General features: G+C 36.7%; 1 protein-coding gene across 2 annotated transcripts in view; it reads left to right on the top strand.

Moving 5' to 3' along the window:
- The window catches only part of LOC139136881 (voltage-gated potassium channel subunit beta-2-like), a 130,629-nt gene that overhangs the window by 99,421 nt on the left and 4,225 nt on the right, over positions 1 to 26,983 (top strand). For both annotated transcript variants that reach the window (XM_070704720.1, XM_070704721.1), the window contains 8 exons: positions 13,022 to 13,059; positions 13,861 to 13,940; positions 17,771 to 17,860; positions 22,360 to 22,490; positions 23,419 to 23,625; positions 24,666 to 24,760; positions 25,274 to 25,394; positions 26,070 to 26,158. In XM_070704720.1, coding sequence (XP_070560821.1) covers positions 13,022 to 13,059; positions 13,861 to 13,940; positions 17,771 to 17,860; positions 22,360 to 22,490; positions 23,419 to 23,625; positions 24,666 to 24,760; positions 25,274 to 25,394; positions 26,070 to 26,158 — 851 coding nt within the window. The remainder of the gene's footprint in view (positions 1 to 13,021; positions 13,060 to 13,860; positions 13,941 to 17,770; positions 17,861 to 22,359; positions 22,491 to 23,418; positions 23,626 to 24,665; positions 24,761 to 25,273; positions 25,395 to 26,069; positions 26,159 to 26,983) is intronic.

Below are 26,983 nucleotides of genomic sequence, written 5' to 3'. Positions count from 1 at the left end.
CACAGCTGTGTAAGCTTATGGACTCAGCCCTAATATATTATTCAAGATTGGTCAACTGACCAAAGAATGTTGGCATGGTGACACAGTGTGTCAGACTCAGAGCTAAAATCCATGAATGTCTGAATACCCGTGCATATTAATGACTCACATGAGATTGATAAATTATGCTACTGATAGGTACTTCCCCAATTAACATTTAGATTTTTTGATCACATCATTATATGCATCAGCATTTCAAAGGTATAGTTTGCATGTTAATATCTGATTTGCATATTATTCTAATTAAGGTGGCAACACAGTGATTTTAATACCAGAGATGCAAGTTTTATGATCTGGTGCTAGTACCGTAGAGAAAATATACTCATAACATCATACCGGTACATGCAGATGAATGTTAAGACTTTATCTTGCACGTTTGAGACCCAAGTCAATATAAATGAACATTTACCGGTACTCTATTTGGGTATGCGCTTGAGAGTACAAACAGTCATTTAGACAAAACATCTTAAGTTTTCATTATCTTGTCAAAACACAAGATTAATTTTCCCTATTTATTATACTGGACAAGGAGTGTACCCACCGGTACCCTGTAATATGCACAACAGTAAATTTATGTGTTTTGAGTAATGTGGTGCATTATAAGATACACACACTATTCAGCTTGTCAACTCAGCCTGTACATGTGTAGACTGCATTGCTTTTCTTGACAAGTGAATTGTGCTCTGGAGTAGAATTCAAATGTAAACAATAACAGTGCATTCTACATGTATAGAGATTGTGCTGCCAGCTGAATGGCAGGTGGTGTTTCAACATGTTTTTGGCAGGAGAACAAAAATTTGCAGTTGACATACTGGTACAAATAAAAGTAGTGACATACCGTGAAAATCATCAAAAAGTTACAGCTTTTGGGCCTTCAAGAAATTTTGTATGAATTTATACATATTACACCAGTACAGGCAATTGAAACCCATATAGAGGCCATTGAACAGTAACTCCACTGAGAGTCTGCATCGTATGGTATTTATTGATGAAAGATGAAACCCATGTTTAGCTTCATTTGAGTCAGGATTTTCAGTGTAGGAAATCCAAGATACCTACTTCCTCATATTAATCGACTGCAATTTTGCCTTCCAGTCAGAAGGAAAATTAGATTTGATGTTTGAAGCATTTTAAAGGACCCTTACAACAGTTCCATTCACTGAGTTAATAAATTCAATTTTTACTTTTTTGATGAGTCCTTTGTATGCATTTTCTTTACCACTAAATCAAGTTGATGAGTGGATAACAATGGGCCCGCTATTTTATTAAAGGGAAGGCTGCAAATAGTATAACTAGTACAGCAGAATTTTTTGTGATAAAAACTTCCTAACAAGACAAATCCTATTTTACCTAGTGCAGTAAATCTTTGAATGATAACATTACGCTGAAGGTCTGCAGAATACACAATGGCCTAGACGGTAATGCAGTAATATTACTTACCTGTAGGACATTCACCCTACACATGTAGAAGCCAGTTTAAGATATTGAAGGGTGGAATTCAAGCAAGGCGGATCGTCTGATTTCTTTGAGATGAAGGATTTTCGGAAAACAGTGTCGGCAGGGGGGAGGAGAATGGCTTGAGCAAGAAAAATAGAGTGATCAAAGACAAAACTTTGGCTCTCTGTGTCAGGAAAACAACTTTGCTGCCATAACCATTTCCTCCACCCGCCCAACACAATGCCAGAAAGCAAAAGATTCTCTCCTAATACGGAAGTCCTTAGTAGATGTCGGAGTGGTAATAAAGTTGGGGTAATGCAATGCTGATATACTGTAATAACTTTTGAAAGGCCAGAAATGTTGATTGCCTGTCTACATGTCACTGGATCAATATGAAGGTGATAAGAACAATGTGTATTTTGCAAAATCAGACTATTATTTTGTCGCTTTTTTCATCATTTCTAGTTATTTACTCACTTGTATGTCTTCAAATTATTACAGTGTTCAACCTACTATAAACCCCTACCCATGTGCCAGTACTACAGCCATTCCTCCATTTTTGTAAGATTTTGAAACCAGCAGTAAAATGGCACAAGAAGTACTCATGGAATGATGTTACATGTATGTTTGGCTATGCAAAAGATTGATTGTAAAGGATAGAGACAGGAATTGCCATCTTACAGGGTCTAACAAGCATACATAGCTGTGTAACAATTAGAGCACAAACATTATCTGTTGGTCTAAACAGCCAGTGATATGAAAATAACAAGCCATTTAAATTGAGGTCAGAAGCTGAAAATTTCACCGTTATTTATTGCCACCACCTGCTGTGCTTCATTTTGATGCATTAATGAAAAAATAAAGCTACAAAGAAGGATTTGCGTGTTTTATGGTTGATGGATCGGTTTGCAAGCCGTGTAATGAATTGATGGATGGTATAATTAGCATATCACTTCTCTGGACGCTCTCCTGCCCGCAATGCTAGCAATAAAACTACTCATGATACCTGTACTGTTTATTCTGTTTTATTGCTTTTATCTCTCCTGCTAGTCATGTCAGTGTTTCAAATGCTGCCTTTACAATCGTAACAGATGATGCGATAGTCCGTACACATGTCTATATGGTAAATATGTAACCTGGCAGTCAACATGTATGAATTTTATCTATCAATAAATATGTAATGAGTTCTTGTAAATCATGTTATATTTTATTTTGTAATGATAAGGTAACTGCAACATTTTCATCTGAGTATGCAATTGCACCCCTCTATTTTAATAAACAAAACCCTTTCAAAATTCAGCACAAACGCAAGCTACTTCCCCCTCTGCAGTAAGATCTGGAGATATTGTTACACATAGAGTATTGATAGCGGCATTTGTTACCATAACTATGATTACTACCTATTATGTAACATCACATAGTTGTTTTATCCCACAAACTGCCTCGCCAAAATAATATGACAAAAATGGCTTCCAATCTGCAGAAAAATATGCAAATATAGTACTCAAAGACTATCAACTATAGTTTGCTTCAAGATTAAAATCAACTGTATTTGAACTCATGTGAATGAAGTGCAAGGAATGATTTGTCTAGGCTTGTGATGTATTCACATCGAAAACAGCAAGAAACTGGAGACTATGTTCAACTTGATATCATATGAATGCAATAACCTTAATATATCAAACTACCATAATTTACATAACTGAAATTTACATAATTTATTGTGGTATCCCTAAGAATCAAATCCTCCCAAATTTTAAAGCTGAGGGGATGTTCCCCCTTCCCCCCATGAGAGACAGAAGAAAAATACTGTAAAGAAAATAAAGTGCAGTGCAGTTTAGCATATCCTTATCTTTAAATGATTTCACACATAATTATTACAGTTGGCCAAAAGGTCTTCTGCAATTCCTATGGCACCATAGCGGATTTCTTACCCAGTAATCTTCAAACTTGGCCCAGATATTTCATCCTGTGTTGAAGCAGTTTTGATAATCCAGGAATTAGACCAGTAAGAGCAGTATGGTAAGCAATGCAAACTCTGATTTTAAATCGCCAACCATGTATAACGGTGTCATGAATGTTTTTGTTGCAGTGCCTCATTTTCAAGTAGGTTCATATGGTCATGAACGAGGCGTTTTAGGAGTACTGTTGTCTTTATTTTTCAATTCAGTCACAGTTGGCTGCCTCGCCTTCGCTTTGATTGGTATTACTCAGCATTAATGGTTGGTGTAACAGATTTTGTGAACCGTGCATATTCTCCACAAAGTACCATGCCCCAGTGATTGCCTTTGAAAATGTACTTGGCCAGATCATGCTAAATGTTTAAAGGCACAGCTCTCAGATTAACCTAAAACGTTGCAATTACTGTGTACAGTTTGGGTTATATCGTTGTTTCAGAAAACTAACAGATTTTCTCATCTCATAAGCAGCCTTTATGGTTCAACTCATGATGGCCATGTGTTTTTGTGAGACAGGTAAAAATCGTAAAGTTTGTAAAATGAAGTTCTATAACAGTACCAGCAATTGCTGTGACCTTTCACCCGGCAATAATACAAAGCTCTGGGTTACAGGTCACTGCTATATCAACAATTCTGATTACTTGTAAAATTTTACACATATTTTTTAACCAAAAGTATTTTCCTCTGAATTTTCTCGACGTGTGCAAATGTTATTTTATGACTATTTGCTCTCAACACCATCATCATTTATTGTTTTGCTATCAAAACACTTCAGAATCCTATCATGTAGTCATGGTAATGATATTAATCACCAGTGAAAGAGTGATAACACCTTAGGATGAACAATTCTAATTTGGTTTGAACTGATATCTGTTCAACATGTTAAATTATTCATCTGCATAGGAGCCACAATAAAATTCTAAGGTCAGAATTTATTACTTATTCATCCGCTGTCGTATATTAAAATTTTGCATATACAGGTTGTAAGCTGCAGTCGTATGCTAGATAGGAAATTCAGAACAAGGTAACATTCTGTGATTATTGAGATATCCACATGTTATAACTTCCAATAAAATGTGTGCTCCTTATGAAGATTACAGTTTAGGGCAATACAATGTAATGTGCATGCTGTAATATCGCTTTCTGGACATGATGGAACAATCAGGGAATACTGTTAACATGTTATATTATGCCAATGGGTTTGGAAAACATTTATTGCAAGACTTTTGGTTGATTTGATCGCAGAGGTTGAAATGTGATAGGGATCAGCCGTCTGGTCAACACTGCTGTGTCTGAAAGTAGTCACTGATGTAATATTGATAATGGAAATCATTTCTCAAATTACATCATATATAGCATTGGCATACTGCTTTTTAGAAGACCGTATTTTTTGGTCAGAAGAGCAAATCACCAAGATATGATACTTTGATGACAGCAATTTTGTTTTCACAGTATTTACAGTCTTTCATCTCTTGCAACAGAGTTATGTTTCCACTTTCACAATTTTACAGTACCATTGTGAAAACCTTGGCAATAAATGATTAAGACAGCTTTGAGCAAGACACTCCCTATATTTATGCATAATGCAAATTGATTTCCAAAGAAAAGGAAACTTACTGTAATAGGAAACATCAATTGTATTGCCAGTATCATAATTACAGGCACAATTGAAATTGTATCTACCATTGGCAACACTTTTTTGAAGACATATGGAATTTGACAGGCAAGGAGTACAGATGTGACTGTCATGGCTACTTTGTGAATTCAGTTGTGGCAATTCCAAACAAGCATGCTTTTGTGGCTACCTAGCAACCGCTACTGTAACATCTTAGCAACTGCTGTCATGGCTGCTTAGCAACACTGCTATCATGGCTGCCCAGCAACTGCTGTCATGGTAGAGAGAACATAAAGGCAACGCCAGACCTATCTCCCTAAAAAAGTTATAAACCACGTTTTCCAGACTACCAATTTTCTGACCCTTTTCTCAGATGAAGGAAGCCATAGTACAATGATGATTGAATTCAGGACAAGTTCTCTGCTAAATAAAACTGTTTGATAAAGATTATGGTCACCAATTAATTGATTGTGACAGCAGCATGTTGTCCTTTCACCAAAAGTGACTTTCCGTAATGCTGTCATGTATGACAATGGATTTCTTTTACCACATGGTATTATTTACTAGATGGCATGCTCATAACATTATCTTCACACAGCGGTTTGCTATGAGCTGTTGAGCATTAAGGTTTTGGGCAGGATGAAGCTGAAATGAATTTGCTCTTGAAAGCAGACCACTGCATAAAATATTATGTATATTACGGTATAGTAAGGGATAAGTGATTCCTGTGGTTAAAGAGTGGATAAAGTCACAATCTTGTGTGATATAGTTATTTTTATTTCAACGTCGATGTCTATTTTCTCTTAGCTTAGCTGCTCATTAACCATACCCGTTGATCAGCCATGAGATCTCAGCTCTCAACGGCTTGTACGGTAGATAGCATAGAAAACACACAAATACCTGATCAGACTATGTCCCAATCTGGTTTATCCCATGCACAATGTCATCTGAAATGTTTGTATGTTAAGTCCAACAACTGTTATATAAGTTACATGTATCTGTTAGCCAGTGAAAATCTGTCTATTGGTATCTATATATTTATCTATCCTATTTATCAGTCTACAGTACATAGCAATCTACATAGCTACTTGTCTATCTATCTATCCATTTGAGAAACACAATGAACTCAATATGGTAATGTTGATATAGTGGGTCTGGCATATTGAATGTCAAGTGAAACCTTCATCGACCGTTTGACAGATTACAGGTCTGGACTCTTACTGGTTCATTACTATTTATGTTTGGAAGATGATAGAATTTACAACACCCTTCTTTTACCCGTCATCATGCGAGACTGAGTTGGAAGTATTCTTTGTTGATCTGTCTTTCAGATGTTTCAAATTAGACTTCATCGGTTTGTAGAATATGCAAATTGAATGTGTGGTCTTCCATATTAGCATAATGAGGGTGTATGTATGACTGGTGTGAACAACCTCCAATGACTAATGATCTTAATTGTTCTAGCTGATAACATCTTTAAGTACAGAAATTGTACAATGAGATTTCATTTCACTAATCTGCAAAAAATTGTTAATTCATCTTTCTGATGACATCGTTTCCTCAAAATAGGTAAATCATGGTTGATCGCAAATGAAAGATAAAACAGAATTTCTCATCAGTTCAATTTGGAGATGGATTCAAGAAGCAATGCAGAAATTGATACACCTATGTATTTCAATCATATTTTTCACAATCTGAGGGAAATCATGGCCATGTATTGACTGAGCTTATAATGCATAGAGGATACATTCCAAGCCAGTTGTATCTTGTCATCAGCTGTGCGTGTTCTTCATAAATGAGTCAATTTGTATTCATCAAAAATTTTCCTTATCACTCAGCCAAGGGATTTCTCTTTGGTCGATGGATAGCTTTCCTCAGCATAATACTGTCAACATCAAAGAAAATCAGATAAACCACCTACCAGTGTATGAGAAACATCTTTTCTAAGCAGTAGTGTATTCATGATCAGCATTTCACAATTTCATTGCTTTGTATGCAATGTTGAACTCCTCTTCCTGTTTAAGGCAGGTGATTGTCCCTATAAGTATGGATCTAGGTTGAATTTGACAAGAATTCCCCAATTTATTGATGATGGCCCTCTAGGTCATCATCAAATTGATGCATACAATTTACACTTCACATTGGCAGTGCTGTTATTGTACAACTTATTAATTGAGCATTTGGGAAAAGTTTGATTCATTGCGAAAGAAAGAAGACACACTAATAATCTGAATATATGCAGTGACTTATTTAAATTAGCTTTGAATGAATGTTGTCATTCTGTTGCAATGGCCGTTCATTGTCAGTGGACAGGACTAGAGAGCACTGTTTAGCTTTTACTGAGCAGATGTGACTGTGTACGGTAGTTGCACTGCTATAATTTCAAATACATATATGAAGTTTATTGTTGTTCTCTAACTAGTGAAAGGTTAATTAGTTTTGTGAGCATAGTCATGCTATTCCATAGCTAACAGTACGCTTCAAGACAAGCTTTGGCATCAACTTTGTCCTTTTGTGTATTTATTATAGCAAGACCCTAAAATGTCTGTGCTTTTCTACCAGTGGCAGAATGCTTTTTGCAAAGAATCTGTCTGATAGCTCAGTAAAAAGCTTCGTGCTTTTCCGATTACCATATGTGTGTTTGTACTGTGTCTCTGTGTCATCTGCTCCATGCACACTGTTTGCTCGGTTGCGCACAGGATTGTAACATCTAAAGTCGGTTGCTGTGACCAACTCTTTTGGGTTGGAAACGGTAGCCACTGGTTTTGTGTGAGGCCTAGAAGCTAGGCGATGTTGCCGTGAGTGTATTGGGGGTTCGAATGCCGTTTGGGTTATAGTAAAAAATTATTTCTCACAATACTTTTGGGTATTTATATTTAAAAAATTCAAATTTATATTTTTCACATTCCAAAATTCAGATTTCAGATTTGTTAGTCCCCACGGACACCGTCCGGGGGACTTATAGGTTTGGTCATGTCCGTGCGTGCGTCCGTGCGTGCGTGCGTGCGTGCGTGTGTGCGTCCGTCCGTGCGTCCGTCCGTTCACGCAGATATCTCAGAGATGCAAGGAGCGATTTCATTCAACTTGGTACAAGGATTACTTCATATGTCACACAGATGCACGTCGATTTGTTTTGTGATACGATCCAATATGGCCGCCAGGCGGCCATTTTATTACGATATTTTCATGTACAGAGCCATAACTCAGACATGTTTCAACCGATTTTATTCAAAGTTGGTACAAGGACATTGACCAGTGTCATAGATATGCATGTCGATTTGTTTTGTGATACGATCCAATATGGCCGCCAGGCGGCCATTTTATTACAATTTTTTCATGTACAGAGCCATAACTCAGACATGTTTCAACCAATTTTATTCAAAGTTGGTACAAGGACATTGACCAATGTCATAGATATGCAAGTCTATTTGTTTTGTGATACGATCCAATATGGCCGCCTGGCGGCCATTTTATTAAGATTTTTTCATGTACAGAGCCATAACTCAGACATGTTTCAACCGATTTTATTCAAAGTTGGTACAAGGACATTGACCAATGTCATAGATATGCATGTCAATTTGTTTTGTGATACGATCCAGTATGGCCGCCAGGCGGCCATTTTATTACAATTTTTTCATGTACAGAGCCATAACTCAGACATGTTTCAACCAATTTTATTCAAAGTTGGTACAAGGACATTGACCAATGTCATAGATATGCATGTCGATTTGTTTTGTGATACGATCCAATATGGCTGCCAGGCGGCCATTTTATTACAATTTTTTCATGTACAGAGCCATAACTCAGACATGTTTCAACCGATTTTATTCCAAGTTGGTACAAGGACATTGACCAATGTCATAGATATGCATGTCGATTTGTTTTGTGATACGATCCAATATGGCTGCCAGGCGGCCATTTTATTACAATTTTTTCATGTATAGAGCCAAAACTCAGGCATATCTCAACCGATTTTATTCCAAGTTGGTACAAGGACATTGACCTATGTCATACATATGTACGTCTATTTGTTTTGTGATACGATCAAATATGGCCGCTAGGCAGCCATTTTATTACGATGTTTTCATGTACAGAGCCATAATACTCAGACATGTATCAAGCGAATTTATTCAAAGTTGGTACAAGGAGATTGACTACTGTCAATTTGTTATGTGATACGATCCAATATGGCTGCCGTGCGGCCATTTTGTTACAATTTTTTCATGTACAGAGCCATAATACTCAGGCATATCTCAACCGATTTTATTCAAAGTTGGTACAAGGACATTTACCTATGTCATACATATGTAGATCTTTCTTGTATGTAGGTCATTCTTGGCCATTGAGCGCTATCTGTATCAAAGTATTTTTATCACAGACCTAATTAATGAAGAGGACTCTATCCTCTCTGAGGACATGTGATCAAAGTACCCATTAACAAGTGGGACTTGTGTCATCAACGATGAACTTGTTTTGCCTGTATTGCTTTCAGATCAGTTCGAAATAAGCATCTTCTTGCACAACTGTAATAGTTGTCTGCTAGTAGGGGTTTTGTTTACTGAGAGTCTTGATTGACACAACTTGAAGGATGAACAAACTCCTTCAACGTTGTCTCAGGTGTACACTGGTAATACTCAATTTCCTATCTCCTCTACTAAATCCCCCATTTTGTAAAAAATCCTCTCAAAATGCTCAGAAACATCTGCACCCTCTATTCGTCTCACTTTATATATTGCTGTACTGAAGACAAATTTGGAAGATCTAATGAAACTAACAGCCACAGATAAATTGCGATGAATTCTCTATGGGATGCATGAAGGGTGTCTGCTCAAAGGTATTATATGAAATGGATTTTGCTAATTCCAAGTCAATTTGTACAATTTGTTGTGCAACAAAGCAACACAAGCATGAAACTGTATAGGTACAACACTGCAAAGTTTGAAAAACACATATCGCTTGTTTTTCAGACTACTGTCAGCATTTGCATCACTTACAAAAAATGTCTACGGGATCGGCAGAGAATTTGTGCATGAAAAGGAATATCTCCTTTAGCTTCATGTTTAGTGAAAACACTCTGAGTGTTGCTAACTGATTTTCTAGAATTATCATCAAAATCCTTCACCCCTGGTATACCTATGAAATAAGTATACAAAGGCACGACATCTGTACTTATATTGGTACAAGTATGTTTTTTTCTAGGCAAAATATCAGATTTATTTTCAAATTAGTACATCTTCATTGAAATTACAGGTTTTCTGTGAAAATCCCATTGCGATAGTCTTTCTTTGAAGTAATTTCTGCATTTATGTAGCTTGGTATGTAACATTTGTATTTTATAATCAGTGGTATATAGAAGGGAACTAATAAAATAAATGTAAAATGTTGTCTTAATTTTGAGATTCAATCTACTTGGTACAATGCAATTGTTGTTACAAGTCCTGTGATTTTTGATTACTAGTATTTCATTTTGTTGTGTCCCTAATTTCACCAACAGTCTTCTTCTGGATGAATACACAAAAAGTGTTAAAAACATCACACAATTGTTTATGTTAATGAATGACAGTTGCTGCAATGTTTGCATGGGTAACAGTGTGTGATTGCCGTACAGAAAATGTTTCCTTGCCATCTCCTGGTGAAGATATACCAGTACACTGATTCAGTGCATGTCTTAAATGTGCATTCTGAACTACTCTGATATTATCTAGTCAATTATAATGGCACTATCATTCACTTGGCACACGTTCCGACTAATAAATACGGCAAAGAACACACGATGGCAATGCATCTGTGATGAAAAAATGTGTACGTACAATCCTAAATGTGTGTCAACAGGATGAGACAGCTCCGTTAAAGTCAATATGAATGCAGAGCTGTTTATTCACTGTCTCCGTGATGTCTGTGTGTCTGAGGTGATCAGTTCAGATGGTGATCAACCTCAATTCAAACTCCTTATGACTGTGTTCCATATATCTACACAGGTCTGTAACCCAATGGTGACATTAACTTTTAGAAAACCTTCCACATCAATATAATACCTGTATATGTCATTTTAATGTGGGATTGTTAACCATGAGTGTTAAGAGCCATCGTTTGTGGTACTTTGGTTAACACAGAATTATCGTGTCCACATCCTGTATGAAATTAAACCAACTTGTATTATAATTTTGTGCCAGTGAAAGTTTTCATAATTATCACTTTTACATTCAGGTTGTCAACACAGTAACAGCTATCAATTTGAGTGGTACACACATTTTATACGAGTGTACTTCTTTAGTTTACCAGAAATGTTAATATTTAAACATTTCACAGCAGTAGTGGGCGGGATCGATTCACTTAAGAAACATTCTGCAGAATGTAACCCCATCATCGGTATTTAATTTCCATAACTGGGTAATCCGTTACATGGTGTTGGGATGTAAGAACCTCTAATGGAAACTTGATCCTAACCAGAGGGAGAAAATGCTTTTACGTTTATTTGTGATCTTGTGATGGTGTCTTTGCTGTATCACAAAGGAAATTTTCACAACGGCACGAAAATTGAAATACAGGGACAGGAGACATGTAGTGACACCAGTAAATGCATATCTACTTGTTAAAGTACATGCATATTGAAAACACCAACGTTTTGGGTTCTTGGAAATTTGATACTCGACTGGATGCATATGATGTTCCACAATCCACACAAAGAGAGTAGATCAGATGGCACATTTGTTGCTCATACCAGTATGGCCTGATGATCCTAAAATTTCGCACTTTTTCCCATCGTGTGGAGATCAGATTTCAGTTTCTGGAAAGATTATCATTTGAATAGTTTTTCCTTTTTCCCATTTTCCAGAGTTTTATCGCAGTCATTACCAGAAAATGAACACACATGTCAACAACCATACCGTTCGAAATGTTTAATACAGCCAGGAAATTAGCTGTTTTCCGTTGAAATTAGGCTTTCTCTCCCACACAGTATTTTTTCCTGGAGGGAATTTGGAATACTACCGCATGGAGCTTTCCCTTACCTGTTTGAAAATTGCATTTAACGGTTGACGTACATACATTTGACAGAGAGTGTGGGAAGAAGGTTGTTCTTTTGTGTTTCAATCGTGATATCCTGCCAACGGTAAATTAGATTGTGGTGATTTTGCAGCACGTCTGACTCAAGTGAAGAATTTGATTCACAATCATGATTACATATCGATGTCAGCTTCTTCTTTTTGCAACATAAAGACTGTCAAGAAAAAAGCATTATTCATTTGTTAAATCCTTGTGCATCATGGAATGCGTAATTCCTTGTAATTAGAGTGTCTACGTCAGAGAAAAAAGATTAAAAAAGTGAGTGATGAAGTAGGTTAACTTGTAAGCCATTAAAATGTCTGTGTCCTTGGGTAGGATTTTTGCAAGTGAGTTTCTGAAACTATGAACTCACAAGATTTTAAAAGTTATTAGCTTGAAAGTTTTTTACAAAGCAGCACATTTTCTGTACTGAAAAGATGACATTATCTTCCTTATATGCAGGGTTTGTGCTTCTGAAAGATCCCCTTCATAATCTACATTTTACATTGTGTATGTGAACGTTGTTGTTCAGCGTTTTGCTGCAGTTTTACCATAATCAATGGCTTTCCCAGTACATGTACCTGTAAATCAATTGATCCTACCATGTTACTGAGGGCCTGTCCTGTACTCTGTGTAATATTTTTGGGCTGTTTCTTACAGCGTACATGAATGATGATATAGCATTTCAGGATTTCACAATGGTTCGTACAGTACCTATCATTGTTTCTGAGACGACGTTGTCATTCACTGGTACCAATATGCGCAGTGCATATGAACTCTGATTCTCACTAGAAACTGGGACTTTCCATTTAACAAGCCAACAATCTGTGTTTTAATTTTTTTTTATTCAATGTATGTGTATAATTTCATAAGGTTTTGGATTATTTACTCAAAACACTTCTAAATCTGTATTTTCAATTTTTTGCAGGAACATGGGTGACGTTTGGAGGTCAGATTACGGATGAGGTGAGACCCATCAACAGTGCTGTTTTCAGTAGCTTTTCGAGATGACAAATTTGTACTGGAACCAATTGCAATGATTAAATTGTTTTTTCTAATCAGATGCTTTATAAGAAAAATACATGCCTTTTCTTTTTGTGTTTGATTTGGCGTCTACTATTCAACCATGTCTAATATCACAAAGATTTGTCTCAGTCGATGACGCTGAAAATCAATATAGACATGTAGGAGGTCCCTGCAGAGCTGATATTTGAAATGCAAAATTTCATGTCTCTAATAAAACATGGACGTGTCCTCCCACGGGCAATGATTGACTGAAATTATTGAAGTTAGAGTACACTCCTAACATTTCCCCCAACATGGTTCACTGCTCGGTTGCAATTTCTCGTTTCTGAACCCCCTCGAGCGGTACAGTTTTGCAATTTGGCTAGACCTCGTTACGTAGAATCTTGGGAGTGCTTACCCAGCGAGAGGGGTGCTTAATGTGAAAAGATCCTGCCTGTACAAGGTCTTGTGTAATAGCCTGGAGTGAAAGATTAGGAATTATGAGAAAATGTAATCTTGTGTGACTGTGAGGATTGAAGTTGCGCTTTCAGCTGATGTATATACATGTAACACAATATTCAGGTTGAGCAGGGATTTAAAAAATCACAAATTTTATGGAGCATGAATAATAAAATGACTTTTTTATTTACAAAGTGCAATTTTTATATCGAAGCAAATTTCAATAGACCTGTTCTAGTATTCACCACATTTTACTTTCATGTCATATATTAATATTGGTACTTTGGTATAATTTTATGACAGATGGCTGAAGAGCTAGTAACACTAGCATTTGAAACTGGAATAAATTTATTTGATACAGCGGAAGTCTACGCAGGAGGGAAGTGAGTACTGTTTCATTGGCTGTCACCAGCTTTGCATGTTTTTTAATGATTTGTGTATACTGTGGAAAGTTATCGAGTGAATGTGAAGAAATCGTAAGTGTAAGTCTGTGTGTCTTACCTACAATGGAAGAGCGAGGGCAGCGTTTTGATGACCAACAATGCAGTATGCGTCATTATGTAGAATTGTGACAAAGTGTACCGTTACACGTGTCTTAATGCACAAACGTAATAATCTATAGAACCAGGACAAGCAATTAATTAATTCATTCATTAATTCAGTGAATTTTCCAAACCTCTTAGAGCAGGAGGGTGATAGTAATGGATCATCCATGCAAGATTAATGTGTTTCAGCTGAATGAGTGGATAGGGAAAAACTTCTAAACATATCACCACAACAATTGTGAAAAATCCCACTGGAATTAGGTCATCTCTGTGTATGCAATATAAAAAAGTAACAAAAGTGTACTTTTTCTCCTTGAGCCATCTCCCATGCCCCGAATTATTGGAACAGCCTTTTTGTTTTCAATAGATAGCTTGGACCAGTACACATTGATACAGGGATGGATAAGGGATTGAAAATAAGGGATTGAAAAAGTGGGTAATTCCATTACATTTTCCCTCAGTAAGGAAAGACATATCCACCAGATGATTGGACTTAATCTCAACTGTTGTGAATTTTTATGACAAAACGTACATGAGAAGCTTCTTGATAGATTACAGTGATCTGTACTTAGGAAAAAATATCTTTCTGTCGGATCCTGGCTCATTGTTGAATAAACTGATAATTATGCCACACCCTGGTGTGAAACTTCAATTAAATGCGTGGAAAAAGCAAATTAATGTGAGTTGGAATAACGAACCTTGTGGCATTCATTAGAACCAGATTAATTTGCCAATTTTGAGTAGATTTCCAATCAAGTCCCTGAAATTAAAAAGTTGTTACATAAGAGATGATTCTATTGGACTAGAATAAGGTCATGCTAGCTGTATGTGTGAAAATTTATGTCTCTACAAGATGGGAATGTTGCTTGAAAAATGTTGCTCGCTTTCAAAGTCCTTTTGGAAAAATGTTTATAGCTAAGGATCGCATAGCCCGGTTCAGTCTGGATGTTTTGTTCATAAAACTATATATGCATGCTTTTATCCCAAGAGAACAATGTTTTCTGAAGCCAGTACATGTTTTTCTAGTGCAAGGTACCATACACATGTCCTCCAAGGAATTGTGATCATCTGATAGGTACCGGTATATCGCAATGTCTGAGTTTGTGAATTTACAGGCGCAATCATTTTAAGTCACAGAATCTAAAGGTTAAGAATTTGCAGCTGAAGCAGTCCATCCCCAGGTGCCTTCATGCCCAGGTACCTTGAGTTGGCTATATTTTTGCAAAGATGCTGTGTGTTTGGTAAAACTTTACTCCAACCTAGTTCTGTGCTCTCTGAAAAGTTTGACAGTTTGATTTCTGTATATAGATGTGATTAAAATTTATCACGGCTATTTTACCAGTTGCTTGTGATAATTGAAATCATGGTGATTTGTTTAACTGCTTAGTCAGCTCCTTTCATTACACCGATACTGTGCAGTAAATACCATACCATTATTTTTAGCACTGTACCGAGGTGTAAAATATATTATATCATGCTACTATGCACCATTCTGATTGGATGAGAGCTCCACCAATGCTACATACTATTTTACCAGTGAAAAAACGGCCCCCTTTAACCAGCATGTGGCAAAAATTGCCCAGTTTGTGCATTTGAACTGTACCTATCTAAACTTAATCCGAAATAGTCCGCTTCGTTTCAAAGACTGAAGTCTGAATTTTGATACACAGATAAAGTATAGTAATGTAATAAGTGTGGGATGATTATGAAAGATTCAGCGAAGCAGCACATTTGATTATGATGTACACATACAAATCATTGCATTAGGGAAACAGCATGCATCTTGCTTGATTCAGCGGGAGTAGAGACACATCACATTATGTACTTCACCACTCATAAAATGAGCTAGTACATGAATAAGTTGACACTTCTCAGAGTAAAGGAATGTCACATATTCTTTGCCAAAGTTTGGGCTATAGCAGACCAGGGTGTACCAAGGATGTAGACCAAGAAGTTGAAAATACAATGGAACGACTCCTGCGACTGCGACAGAAGTTTGCATGGATGAAATGGGCAACACACACTGCACAGCTGTTCATCACATTTGCAGTCATGCCACTTCTGGATTATTGTGTACAGTGTGCTCCATATTGCATTCACCTATTAACTTTGTTATATGTCGCAAATTGTAAAAATCTTGTGTACTGGTATAGCCACCTGTAGCAGGGATGATTGCTCATAAATATCAGATTCTCTGAGTGTACAAATGTCAACATCTAGAAACAAAGAAAAGAATATCTTTTATTCGGTATTTCTTTCTATATTTGTTTTTGTGACAAGATGGATTTGCAGAAAATAGAACATGTTAACAAGAAATTTTTAGTTCATAATGGAGCTGTGAATGTGTGAATGTTAAAAACTTGGGAAGTATCCCAAAGAACAGATGGTAATGAGAAATTGACTGTGAAAGAATTTTGTCAATTATCCCTTATATTTGTTTAAGCTGTTATGTCAGTAGAATATTTTTATTTAAAATGTCAGGAAATCATTGAGAATAAAAAACAAGTTTTGTAAAATTGTCATAACATGTGATATTATAGAGCACCATGTTTGTAATCTGATTGTGTACATTTGTGAACACTGAATGCAGCCATATTATCTCTGCCTGTTCTGGAATATGCTCTGATTGCGACACAGACCGCAATCACCAATGAAGCATTGTAAATGAAGTCAGCAGCGTAGAGCACGGTTGAATAATGACAGCACTGTGTTTTTCTGTGAAGCCATCTAAATTTTTACAGTCCATCACACTTCACGTCTCAAGGAAATGTTATCTTGTGTGAACTCCATGCTTTGAGGACACATTTCTAGCCTTGCTGTGTTATCACGAGTAATGAACGGATGAATTATGTATTGTATCAGTTGTTGCTAATGTTCCAAGCAGCTGACATGCAAAATTGAAGAAAATTAAAGTGTAGTGTTGATAAGTGTGGACTTTTTTTCTTCATCAGCACTCACATGGACTATTGATGCTGTGTTGAATTGTTAATGATGTTGTGTCATTTGGTGATAGAGGGCGCCATAACAGTTAGTCCTTTGCATTTTGCTTGACTTTGTGCATAATAGTCGTGATGAGTATGTTTCAAGACCTGAAGGGTTACATTTGTATGACATTTATCTTTAGCTTTTAGGTGTTTTAACATCACCCATGTCAGCTTAAGGTTGTGCACAACCTCAACTCTGCTGACAACCAGACAAAATTAAACATTCGATGAAACATTTTACAATCTGTACCAAAAAATTGTGTACAAAAATTCAAGTATGCATCTCTCACCATGCATGGCTGAAGACACACTGTTAAATTAAATTTGGACATCATGCAAGCTTTTGTTATGAAATCTTAATTTGATGTGCCTCTCATATAGACAAGGATAGCAGCTTTTCCTTGCATTGTGGCAATGTTTATTTGCCTTACATTGTGGCAATGTTTATTTGACATAAGAAAGCAAGTCGAAATGGGAAAATCCATTTTGTCAAGAGTCACAAACGAAATCACCTGTAGTATTTGCATTCAGCAAAGGGGTAATTTTTGTCACTTTTGCAGTTATGTACCATCGTCATTTGTACATTGAGTGACTTTATGCAACTATTCAATTTTTTCTCGATATCACAAAAATGTCAAAAATGAGTGATTTTGTCACTCTAATACTCTACTATTACTCTTTCAGGGCAGAGATAGTCTTAGGAAAAATACTGAAGAAGAAAAACTGGAGGAGATCAAGTATTGTAGTCACTACCAAAGTCTACTGGGGTGGAAAGTAAGCAGCATGTTATCATTACAGAAATATTTACATGTAGATGACCATTTTTGACCCTTTCATCATTTTGGTTTAGCCCAAACCCATTGTTATCAATGGTGATTGTGGACCTGCTTACAGAGAATTGGGGGTGAACAGGTTGAAGAATTATGGGAAGCATGTTTATTTGACCAATAAAAGAGAAAGAGTTAAAAACAAAGAAGTTTGGTCCCAGTATATCTACTGGATTTCGCAGTGTCCCTGATCTACAGTATGGTGTGTAAACAAAACTGTGTTTGGGCACTTTTGCTCCGTCATATATAAATTTCCATGGATATAGAAATGTTGTAATCGTAAACTTATGTGATAAGGACATGCAGAACATATTTGATTAGAAGAAGTTTAAACTATTCTGTTGAATAATTGCTGCTCACATAAAGATCAAGAAATAAATTTGACCACTTTTTAATGGAACTATACGGTAGTCTGATATATTTTAAAAAAATAGTTCTTTTCAAGACTGAAGAGGAGACTGCAGACAGAAATACCAATTAGCCATTCACACGATTCCATCTTTTTTCCCTGTGTTTGAATCGATAGAAATTATGAAGAACCATTTCTGAAATCTCAGACTCACAAAACAGGAAGGATTTCCTGTTAAATATATAAAGCACACCTTTAGAAAGTACTTGATTGAAAAATTAGGCCTGGAAAAGAAGTTAGTGACGTCATGCATGTAGCCATTTTATTAAATTTCTGCTTGCTTTGAGCGATATACTTTTGCTCATATTTGTCTAATATCCTGTCTTAAAATTCAATTTAAATTCAATGGAGAAAAAGGGATTGGCTCGTTTTGACCTTTGACATTGCAAATTGAAATGCATTTGCCTCATTGTGAAGTGACAGAACTTGCATTTGGTGCCGGGGTCAAAGGTCACAGCTGCATTTGGTGTAAGAAACTGATGAGGTTCTATAGGGGATTATAATTCTTCAAATGCTCTATAAAAGCGTCTTCTGCAAATGCAATTAGAACATCCCACACAAAAAAAGACAGACACCCCCCGGGAGCTATTACGGGGTACTTTGGAATTCACAACACAGCAATCCCCAGTTGCAATTAAATTAGCGCATCTTGTGTCCATTGTTGCCGGGCATTTTGGAATGGACGCCTGAGAGTAATAGAGATTCCTAGAAACACCTTGAAAACAATTTCATGATGAGAAATGTGAATACTGCAAGCGTAATGGATTTATCAAAGACATGACATCATCATGATGACCTAGCTAGACAAATATCTTAGTGTCTTTCTTGCTTTCAAAAAAATTATATTTGGAACAGCATCAATGATTGGAACAGAAGTGTGATAAAGTTATGATCTACCTATTATACTCGTTATTTCAGAATTTCGATCTGAGAATGTTGTTGAATTCATAGTTTTCTTAGTGCACCTGGTATCAGTCCTGGTGAGGGTCAATATTTCTGCATATTAAACTAATGGAGATTGAGTGGGTGATTTTGTTTGAATCGCTTGCTCCGACAGCTCAAAACTCTTCCACAGGGAAATCATGGAATATTAGAAACGTTGAACCCGCGCCATCAATCTCTGGTAACTCTTTATTCTCTCTGTCGCACAGATAGTGTCATGATCTATAAAAGCAGACATATTTCATGAGAGCAAAGTATATTCTTACTGAACTGTAAAGATTTCATGTGACAGCCTAGGTTGATGATAACTCACACCCTTTGCAATACACGTGCTGTTGTTTCCGGAAAGTTTACGTTCTCGGGGAAAGGTTGTTTGTTAGTCCCCGCGGGACGAAGTCCGGCGGGGACTTATAGATTGGGTCCCGTCCGTGTGTCCGTCCGTCCGTCGTCCGTCCGTCCGTCCGTCCGTCCGTCTGTCCGTCCGTCCGTCCGTCGTCATCAACAGTTTCTCAGACACTGCTTAACTGATTTTGTTCAAACTTGGCACAAAGGCATAGCACTATGACCTACAGATGCACGTCGATTTATTTTGTGATACGATCCAATATGGGCGCGAGGCGGCCATTTTATTGCGATTTTTCATGTCTTTGACCATAACTCAGACATCCTTGAGCACATTCTGCTCAAACTGGGCACAAAGGCATAACATTATGCCCTTCATACCATGTCAAATTAATTCGCGATATGTTTCAATATGGGCGCGTGGCGGCCATTTTGTTGCGATTTTTCATGTCTTTGGACCATAACTCAGACATCCTTGAGCACATTCTGCTCAAACTTGGCACAAAGGCATAACACTATGGCTTTCATATTCTTGTCAAATTATTTCGCGATATGTTTCAATATGGGCGCGTGGCGGCCATTTTGTTGCGATTTTTCATGTCTTTGGACCATAACTCAGACATCCTTGAACAGATTCTGTTCAAACTTGCCACAAAGGTATAACACTATGGCCTACATATGCATGTCAAATTATTTTGTGATACAATCCAATATGGCCACGAGGCGGCCATTTTGTGTGCGATTTTTCGTGTCTTTGAACCATAACTCAAAGATCCTTGAACCGATTCTGTTCAAACTTGACACAAAGGCATAACACTATGTCCTACATATGCATGTTGAATTATATTGCAATACGATCCAATATGGGCGTGAGGCGGCCATTTTGTTGCGATTTTTTATGTCTTTGAACCATAACTCAGACATCCTTGAACCGATTCTGTTCAAATTTGGCACAAAAGCAAAACATTATGCCCTTCATATGAACACCAATTTATTTTGTGATATGATCCAATATGGCCAACAGGCGGCCATTTTTTTGCAATTTTTTCATGTCTTTGAACCATAACTCAAACATCCTTGAACCGATTTGGTTCAAACTTGGCACAAAGGCAGAGCACTATGGCATACATATGCATGTATCAATTAAGCTTGGGATAGGATCCAATATGGCTGCAGAACTGCCATTTTGTTGGAATTTTGCATGTCTTTCAATCATAATTCAAAGGTCATTACACCCATTTTGTCCAAACTTGGCACAAAGATCGCACATGTCAATTTACTTCGTGACATGTTCCAATATGGCTGCCAGATTGTCATTTTTTTCCAATATCGCTGTCAGATGGTCATTTTTGGATTTTTTCATGTCTTTTAGGCTTAATCATATGCAAATATTCTTTACCCAATGTTGTTGAGACTTGGTACAAAGATAAAGTGCTATGGCATACATATGCATGTAGCTACTAATTTTGTGCTATGATCCATATGGTCAATAGACAGCCATTTGATTTAAATTTTGGTGTGATTTTTTTATGTCTTTGAAACATAAACAAAGGTCACTGTCCCTCAATGGACTGATTTTGTTCAAACGTGATACGAGGATAAAGTACTATGGCTGCATTCTTGTGCACATTAATTTGTTTCATTATATGATCCGAAATGGCTGATTACAACAACATACCCGATCCCATACAATTTCGAAAATTCCACCAAACCATGTGTATAGTATGTGCCAATCACGACACTGGAGGCAGTAAGGGCATCGTTATGTGTGATGTAATCAAAAGTTCCTTGAGTGGTCATTACCGGCAGAGATGAGTCATTTATTGAACGTTCCTCAGATTACTTTATTATGCAAGTCACAGGCCTGATGCACCCGTTGCATCAATGTCATTCCACAGCTACCTAGACTACAGCTACCTAGACACCAAAGATTATAACAAAATGGACAAGCGGGGACTGTGTCATCAACGATGACTTGTTTCTGTTAGAACTGTTATGTTGTGCAGTGTGCAGGCACAACACTCCAGTACACATGATATGCACTGTGAAAGTGACACTTGGGAACAATTCATCCAAAATTTCACAGAGTTTGATCACACCTTCACATGAGTAATTCAGACATGTATCAATAACTCCCTGTAATCAATGATTTCTTCCTGAATTTGAATTTGTGCCTTGAGTTATTGGATAATACAAATTAACAAATTTGACTATCTTTGCAAATATACATTCCCGCATCTTTGAATATCAACTTTTTTATCATATAGAACATATCAGTTTATTTCTGAAATTTGTGCAATGAGATATCATGAAATGTTTATGGAAAATCATTATTTGTGAACATAACTACTATTACGGTATATTTGATGTTTCATAATGATCAAATTGTTTTTTTGGTGCGTTTACACACTTTGCAGTCTAGTCTAGCTACAGGTGCTGAAAGGTCTCTCCCACATCATAAATGTCAAGACGTCATAAAATTTTGTCAGCAAGACTCTGAGAAAAGTTCTTTTAACCGTATCACTACCATTTTTTGGTCCAAACCCATTGTTATCAAAGGTGATTGTAGACTAGTTTACAGGGATTTAGGGGTGAACAAGTTTTGACAACCAACAATGTCACCAGTTTCAGTTTCAGGAAATAATGTAAAATGTGAAAAGCTTGTCATTTGAAAAGAACTAACGTGAAAGGGTGTACTTTTTGTTATCTTGTTCTATATCGCTTATTTGTATCGCATGATTTCCTCCCACCAGGGCAGAGACAGAGAGAGGCTTGTCACGGAAACATATCATTGAAGGCCTGACAGCATCACTCCAGAGACTACAGTTAGATTATGTAGATATTGTATTAGCCAACCGGCCAGATCCAAACACTCCAATGGAAGGTACGTACAATTCTATGTAGACTGGCTGTTCAAGGCCTTTGGTGAAAGTGCAATTGCATGTTGAATTTTCATACCATGTTGTTTAGTATACACAGATCGAAATGTTTTTTGCAAGAATTTGAAGTGTGACAAAATCATGCGTTAATTTGTTATTGTAGTGTAATTCCATTGTCTGGGTTGCTATAATCTGAAGCTGTTTTCAAATGAGTAACTGTACATGAGAGTTTGTTATGTATTTGTGAATTGAGCATGGTTTCCTGAACATCTTATCTCTATTTGTGTAGCACATCTTAGCCAGGTTATCGTATATTAGTCAGGATAAAGGGCAGTTAAAGACATTCATTCCTAAATTCTTGAAAATACATGCCTGTGTACACATGGCATGTTTATACCACCATCATGTGACCTTGTAGGCATACTGAATCTGTAGAACACAGTGTATCCTTTTTCAAGTAGAACCATTGCAACTGGAAATAATTGATTTGGAATTAAAATGAAAGGAGGAAATTTCTTGTTGTGTTATTCATGTTGTAAATATTTCCAATTTCACAAATATTTTTGTCCATAAATGGTACTGTTATTTTTTTTGTAGAGGTACATGGAAGTAAAATACATGTCAAAATGAAAGTGTTCTCACACTTTGTGCAAGGAAACTTGAAACTATCCATCTTTTAGACTAACAATTAGTTACCTTGCTGATTTTGTGTATTAGACAAGCATACCGGTATGTGTGTATAAAAGAACCATGCAAAATTACTTGAGCTTATAAATATTTAAAAATTCGAACTACCAGCCATTTTCTTCAAAGGAAAATTAATTTAGGAAAAAACATTATTTTCCATGAACAATATCTTGTAAATGTACAGAATTGTAGGATTTTCATTACCGTCGGTAGATTCTATCTTACTATTTTTTCTGTTTTCTACAGAAATTGTGAGAGCATTTTCCTACTGTATTAACCAAGGAATGGCCATGTATTGGGGTACATCAAGGTGGAGTCCCATGGAAATCATGGAGGCATACTCCGTCGCCAGGCAGTTCAACCTCATTCCGCCAGTATTAGAACAATCAGAATATCATCTCTTCAACAGGGAAAAAGTGGAAACGCAGCTTCCGGAACTTTTCCACAAAATTGGTACGGACGTGCCTCACTTTTTGCATGATATGACTAGAAGAATTGAATACTTTATTCCATCAAGCAGTGCCTCATATCTTTTGTACAATGATAGACCATCTATTGCTATTTTGTCTCTTTTTCATTCAAGCACTGTAATTCTGTGACTGGCACAGGATTATCAATGTTGTTTTGTTATATTCCAGGTGCACTGTGCCCGCTGCACTGGCAGAGTGCAAGATTACACTCTGGCAAAACATGAATATTCATAGACTCTGGCAAAAAGTGAATATTCATCGACTGGCAAAACATGAATATTCATTAACTGACAAAACATTAATATTCAATAATTTCCATTCCCATTTGAATCGAAGGTGTTGATGACAATTGACTGATGTAGTAAAACCAATGAGTGATAATTTTGCAGAATTTCATAAAACTGCAGGGTATTTTGAAAGAAGCTGTTTGATTGGTCTACATAAGTTTGAAAGTACTCAGGACACAGAGTAGACCAGTCACCGCATTTATATAAACTTGCTGGTTTTCTAAATAATATTTATTCCTTTACCATATTCATGAATTGTAACTTGTAGAAATACGTGTATATACCATGTACTAATGTTGTACAATAGACCAGTAAAATTTCAACCTTTCATTGATTAAAGGTATACTGTCACCTGTTCTAATTTTGCCACAGTTACCATGGAAAGAGAAAATCTAACGAATCACAGATTTTAAGCGGGTGGCCGCTTTTTAAAAACAGCGCCCTCACATGGGCATTTTGAATACCAAGGAACGCCCCTTTGACCATATATGGGCATATTTAGATTACAGGTGATTGTATACCTTTAATTGGCAAATTTTGGCATGACTGTACATGTAGAAGGAAATGGATTCAAAAAGATAATTTTAAAAACTTTACTTTCAAGCTGCAGTCAACACATTTATATGAATGTTGTATATCTATCAATTCCAAATTCCCTTTTTCACCTGGTGTAAGGTACATGTATGTGCTGTAAAGTTATCACACACACTTGTTACTTGTGTTGTTCATCTGCTAGGTCTGGGAACAATCACATGGTCTCCGCTGGCGTGTGGAATTCTGACTGGCAAGTATGATGATGGCGTCCCATTCTACTCCAGAGCAGCTCTAAAGGTAACAGTGATTTATTCCTGCAGTTGTCGTTCACATCGGCAAATAAAGTCACCATGTTGTGCTCTACAATATTCTCAACAATCACACACACACACACATACACAAATGCTCACAAACATACAGCAGGTGTATGTGATCTGATACACAGGGTCCATACGCTTCTGGAAAGTCTTTGAATTTTAAGAAATCCTGGAAAAGTCCTTCAAAATCAAATTGAGTTCTGGAAAGTCCTGGAAAATCAATAATTTGCCCACAATTTTTAAAAATGACCAGATGATCAGTCCTGATATGGTAAAAAAAATGATGTGTAAAATGATATAAACATGAAAAAATAGTGTGAAAAATGGTATTTTTGGACTCAAAAAAAAAGTCCTTGCTGAAAAAGTCCTTGAATTTTATGACTGTGAGTGTATCAGCCCTGGGTACAGTAGAAAATGCCAGTTTAAGAATTGACAACACAAAACTTAGCGTTACAGAGGTATAATCCGTGCATCATTATTTCGTGTGTAACAGGGTTATGGCTGGCTGAAAGACAAGGTGCTAAGTGAAGAGGGGCGTCGGCAACAGGCCAAATTACGAGAAGTCACAATTATAGCCGATAGGATTGGCTGTACACTTCCACAGCTTGCAATTGGTAAACACAATTCATAGACCTATCCTTAACCCTTTGAGTGCTACCTTAACCCTTTCAGTGCCAAAGTCAATTTTTGTCACATTTCTAAAATATAACATACAATTTTTCAGGTCCAGACCTTTTTTTTCAGATTTTCTTGAAAATTTTGATCAAAAACTGTAGCCAATGGAAAATTATGTCCATTTGATCCAAAATGATCTAAAATTCATAAAATTGGGAAACTAATGCACAAAAATTTTGGTGGGAAAAATAGCATTCAAATAGTCATGACTGCAATGTGTTTGCATGTATGTGTGTACTGTATTTATGGCACTGATAGCCAAGCAATATTGACATTATCACATGTGAATTACAATTTGATTAAAGTTTATTGTTTTGGTTGCATTTCCACAAAAGTGAATGAATACAGACATTTGCACTAAAACTTTTAGCAAGACTAAAGAAAGTTCCACCCACATGGAAGAATTTTACAAACAAGTTTAATCCTAAGGGGTCCAACTACTTCAAAAAGCTGTAGGAGGCCCCTTAGGAAACACTATCCTTTTCATATTGAAGGTAGGGTACAATGTTTTTCATTTGCAGCAAACTTTCCACTTTGTACATTGCTTGTACACCATTTACAAAATCTGTTATTACATTGTATACTTCCTCTTGTCTTTACGCTCTGTCTCACAGCGTGGTGTCTAAAGAATGAAAGCCTGTCGTCAGTGATCCTAGGAGCGTCAAACACTGATCAGCTGTATGAAAATCTACAAGCGATTAGGGTGAGTTTCATATCCTTTTTAACAGAAGTACTGAAATGGGCTGACACAGGTTTAAAATCTCTGGCCCATAAGCCGAATCTGTTTTGCATCTTTTTCCGTTAAGATGGTGTGAAATCAAATGCAACCTACGTAAAAGTGCTTACTTAATTGTGACCACAGAATTTTTTCAAATAACAAACGACTTCAAAAGAGGGCTAAAACTGCAGGAAGTGAAAATTAATACAGTAAAAAATTGGCCAACCAGCGAGAGATAAAATAATGTTAAAAGGCAGAGGATAAAAACTGCAATAAGTTAAAACAAATACAGTAAAATACTGACCGACCAGAGGGAAATAAAACACTTGCAAAGCGCAGAGAATAAAAACGCAGAGGTTTCAGGTGCAACCCTTCGTCAGTACTAAAACTCGCTCGTGGTGTACAAAATTGTTTTGCGAAACAACATTGGTCAAACAAACAATTTTGTACACCACCCCACCGACTCTACCCGCCATAAACTCGAACAGGCCACCATTTTTAAACTTGGAACTCTGGCACCAGCCGGAATGAACACATATTTTAATGCATTTGACCGTTCTCTTATTTGATTGGCTGTTTTAATCTTTTGTGTTTCTACGTTTTCCTAGCGAGTTTTAGTACTGATGAAGGGTTGCACCTGAAACGTCTGCGTTTTTATTCTCTGCGTTTTGCAAGTGTTTTATTTCCCGCTGGTCGGTCAGTATTTTACTGTATTTGTTTTAACTTGTTGCAGTTTTTATCCTCTGCCTTTTAACAAGTATTTTATCTCTCGCTGGTCGGCCAATTTTTTACTGAACATTTTTCAAACAT

This window comes from Ptychodera flava, chromosome 7 (assembly GCF_041260155.1).
Source record: "Ptychodera flava strain L36383 chromosome 7, AS_Pfla_20210202, whole genome shotgun sequence".
Lineage (NCBI taxonomy): Eukaryota > Metazoa > Hemichordata > Enteropneusta > Ptychoderidae > Ptychodera > Ptychodera flava.
This window is presented reverse-complemented; position numbering and strand designations above follow the sequence as displayed.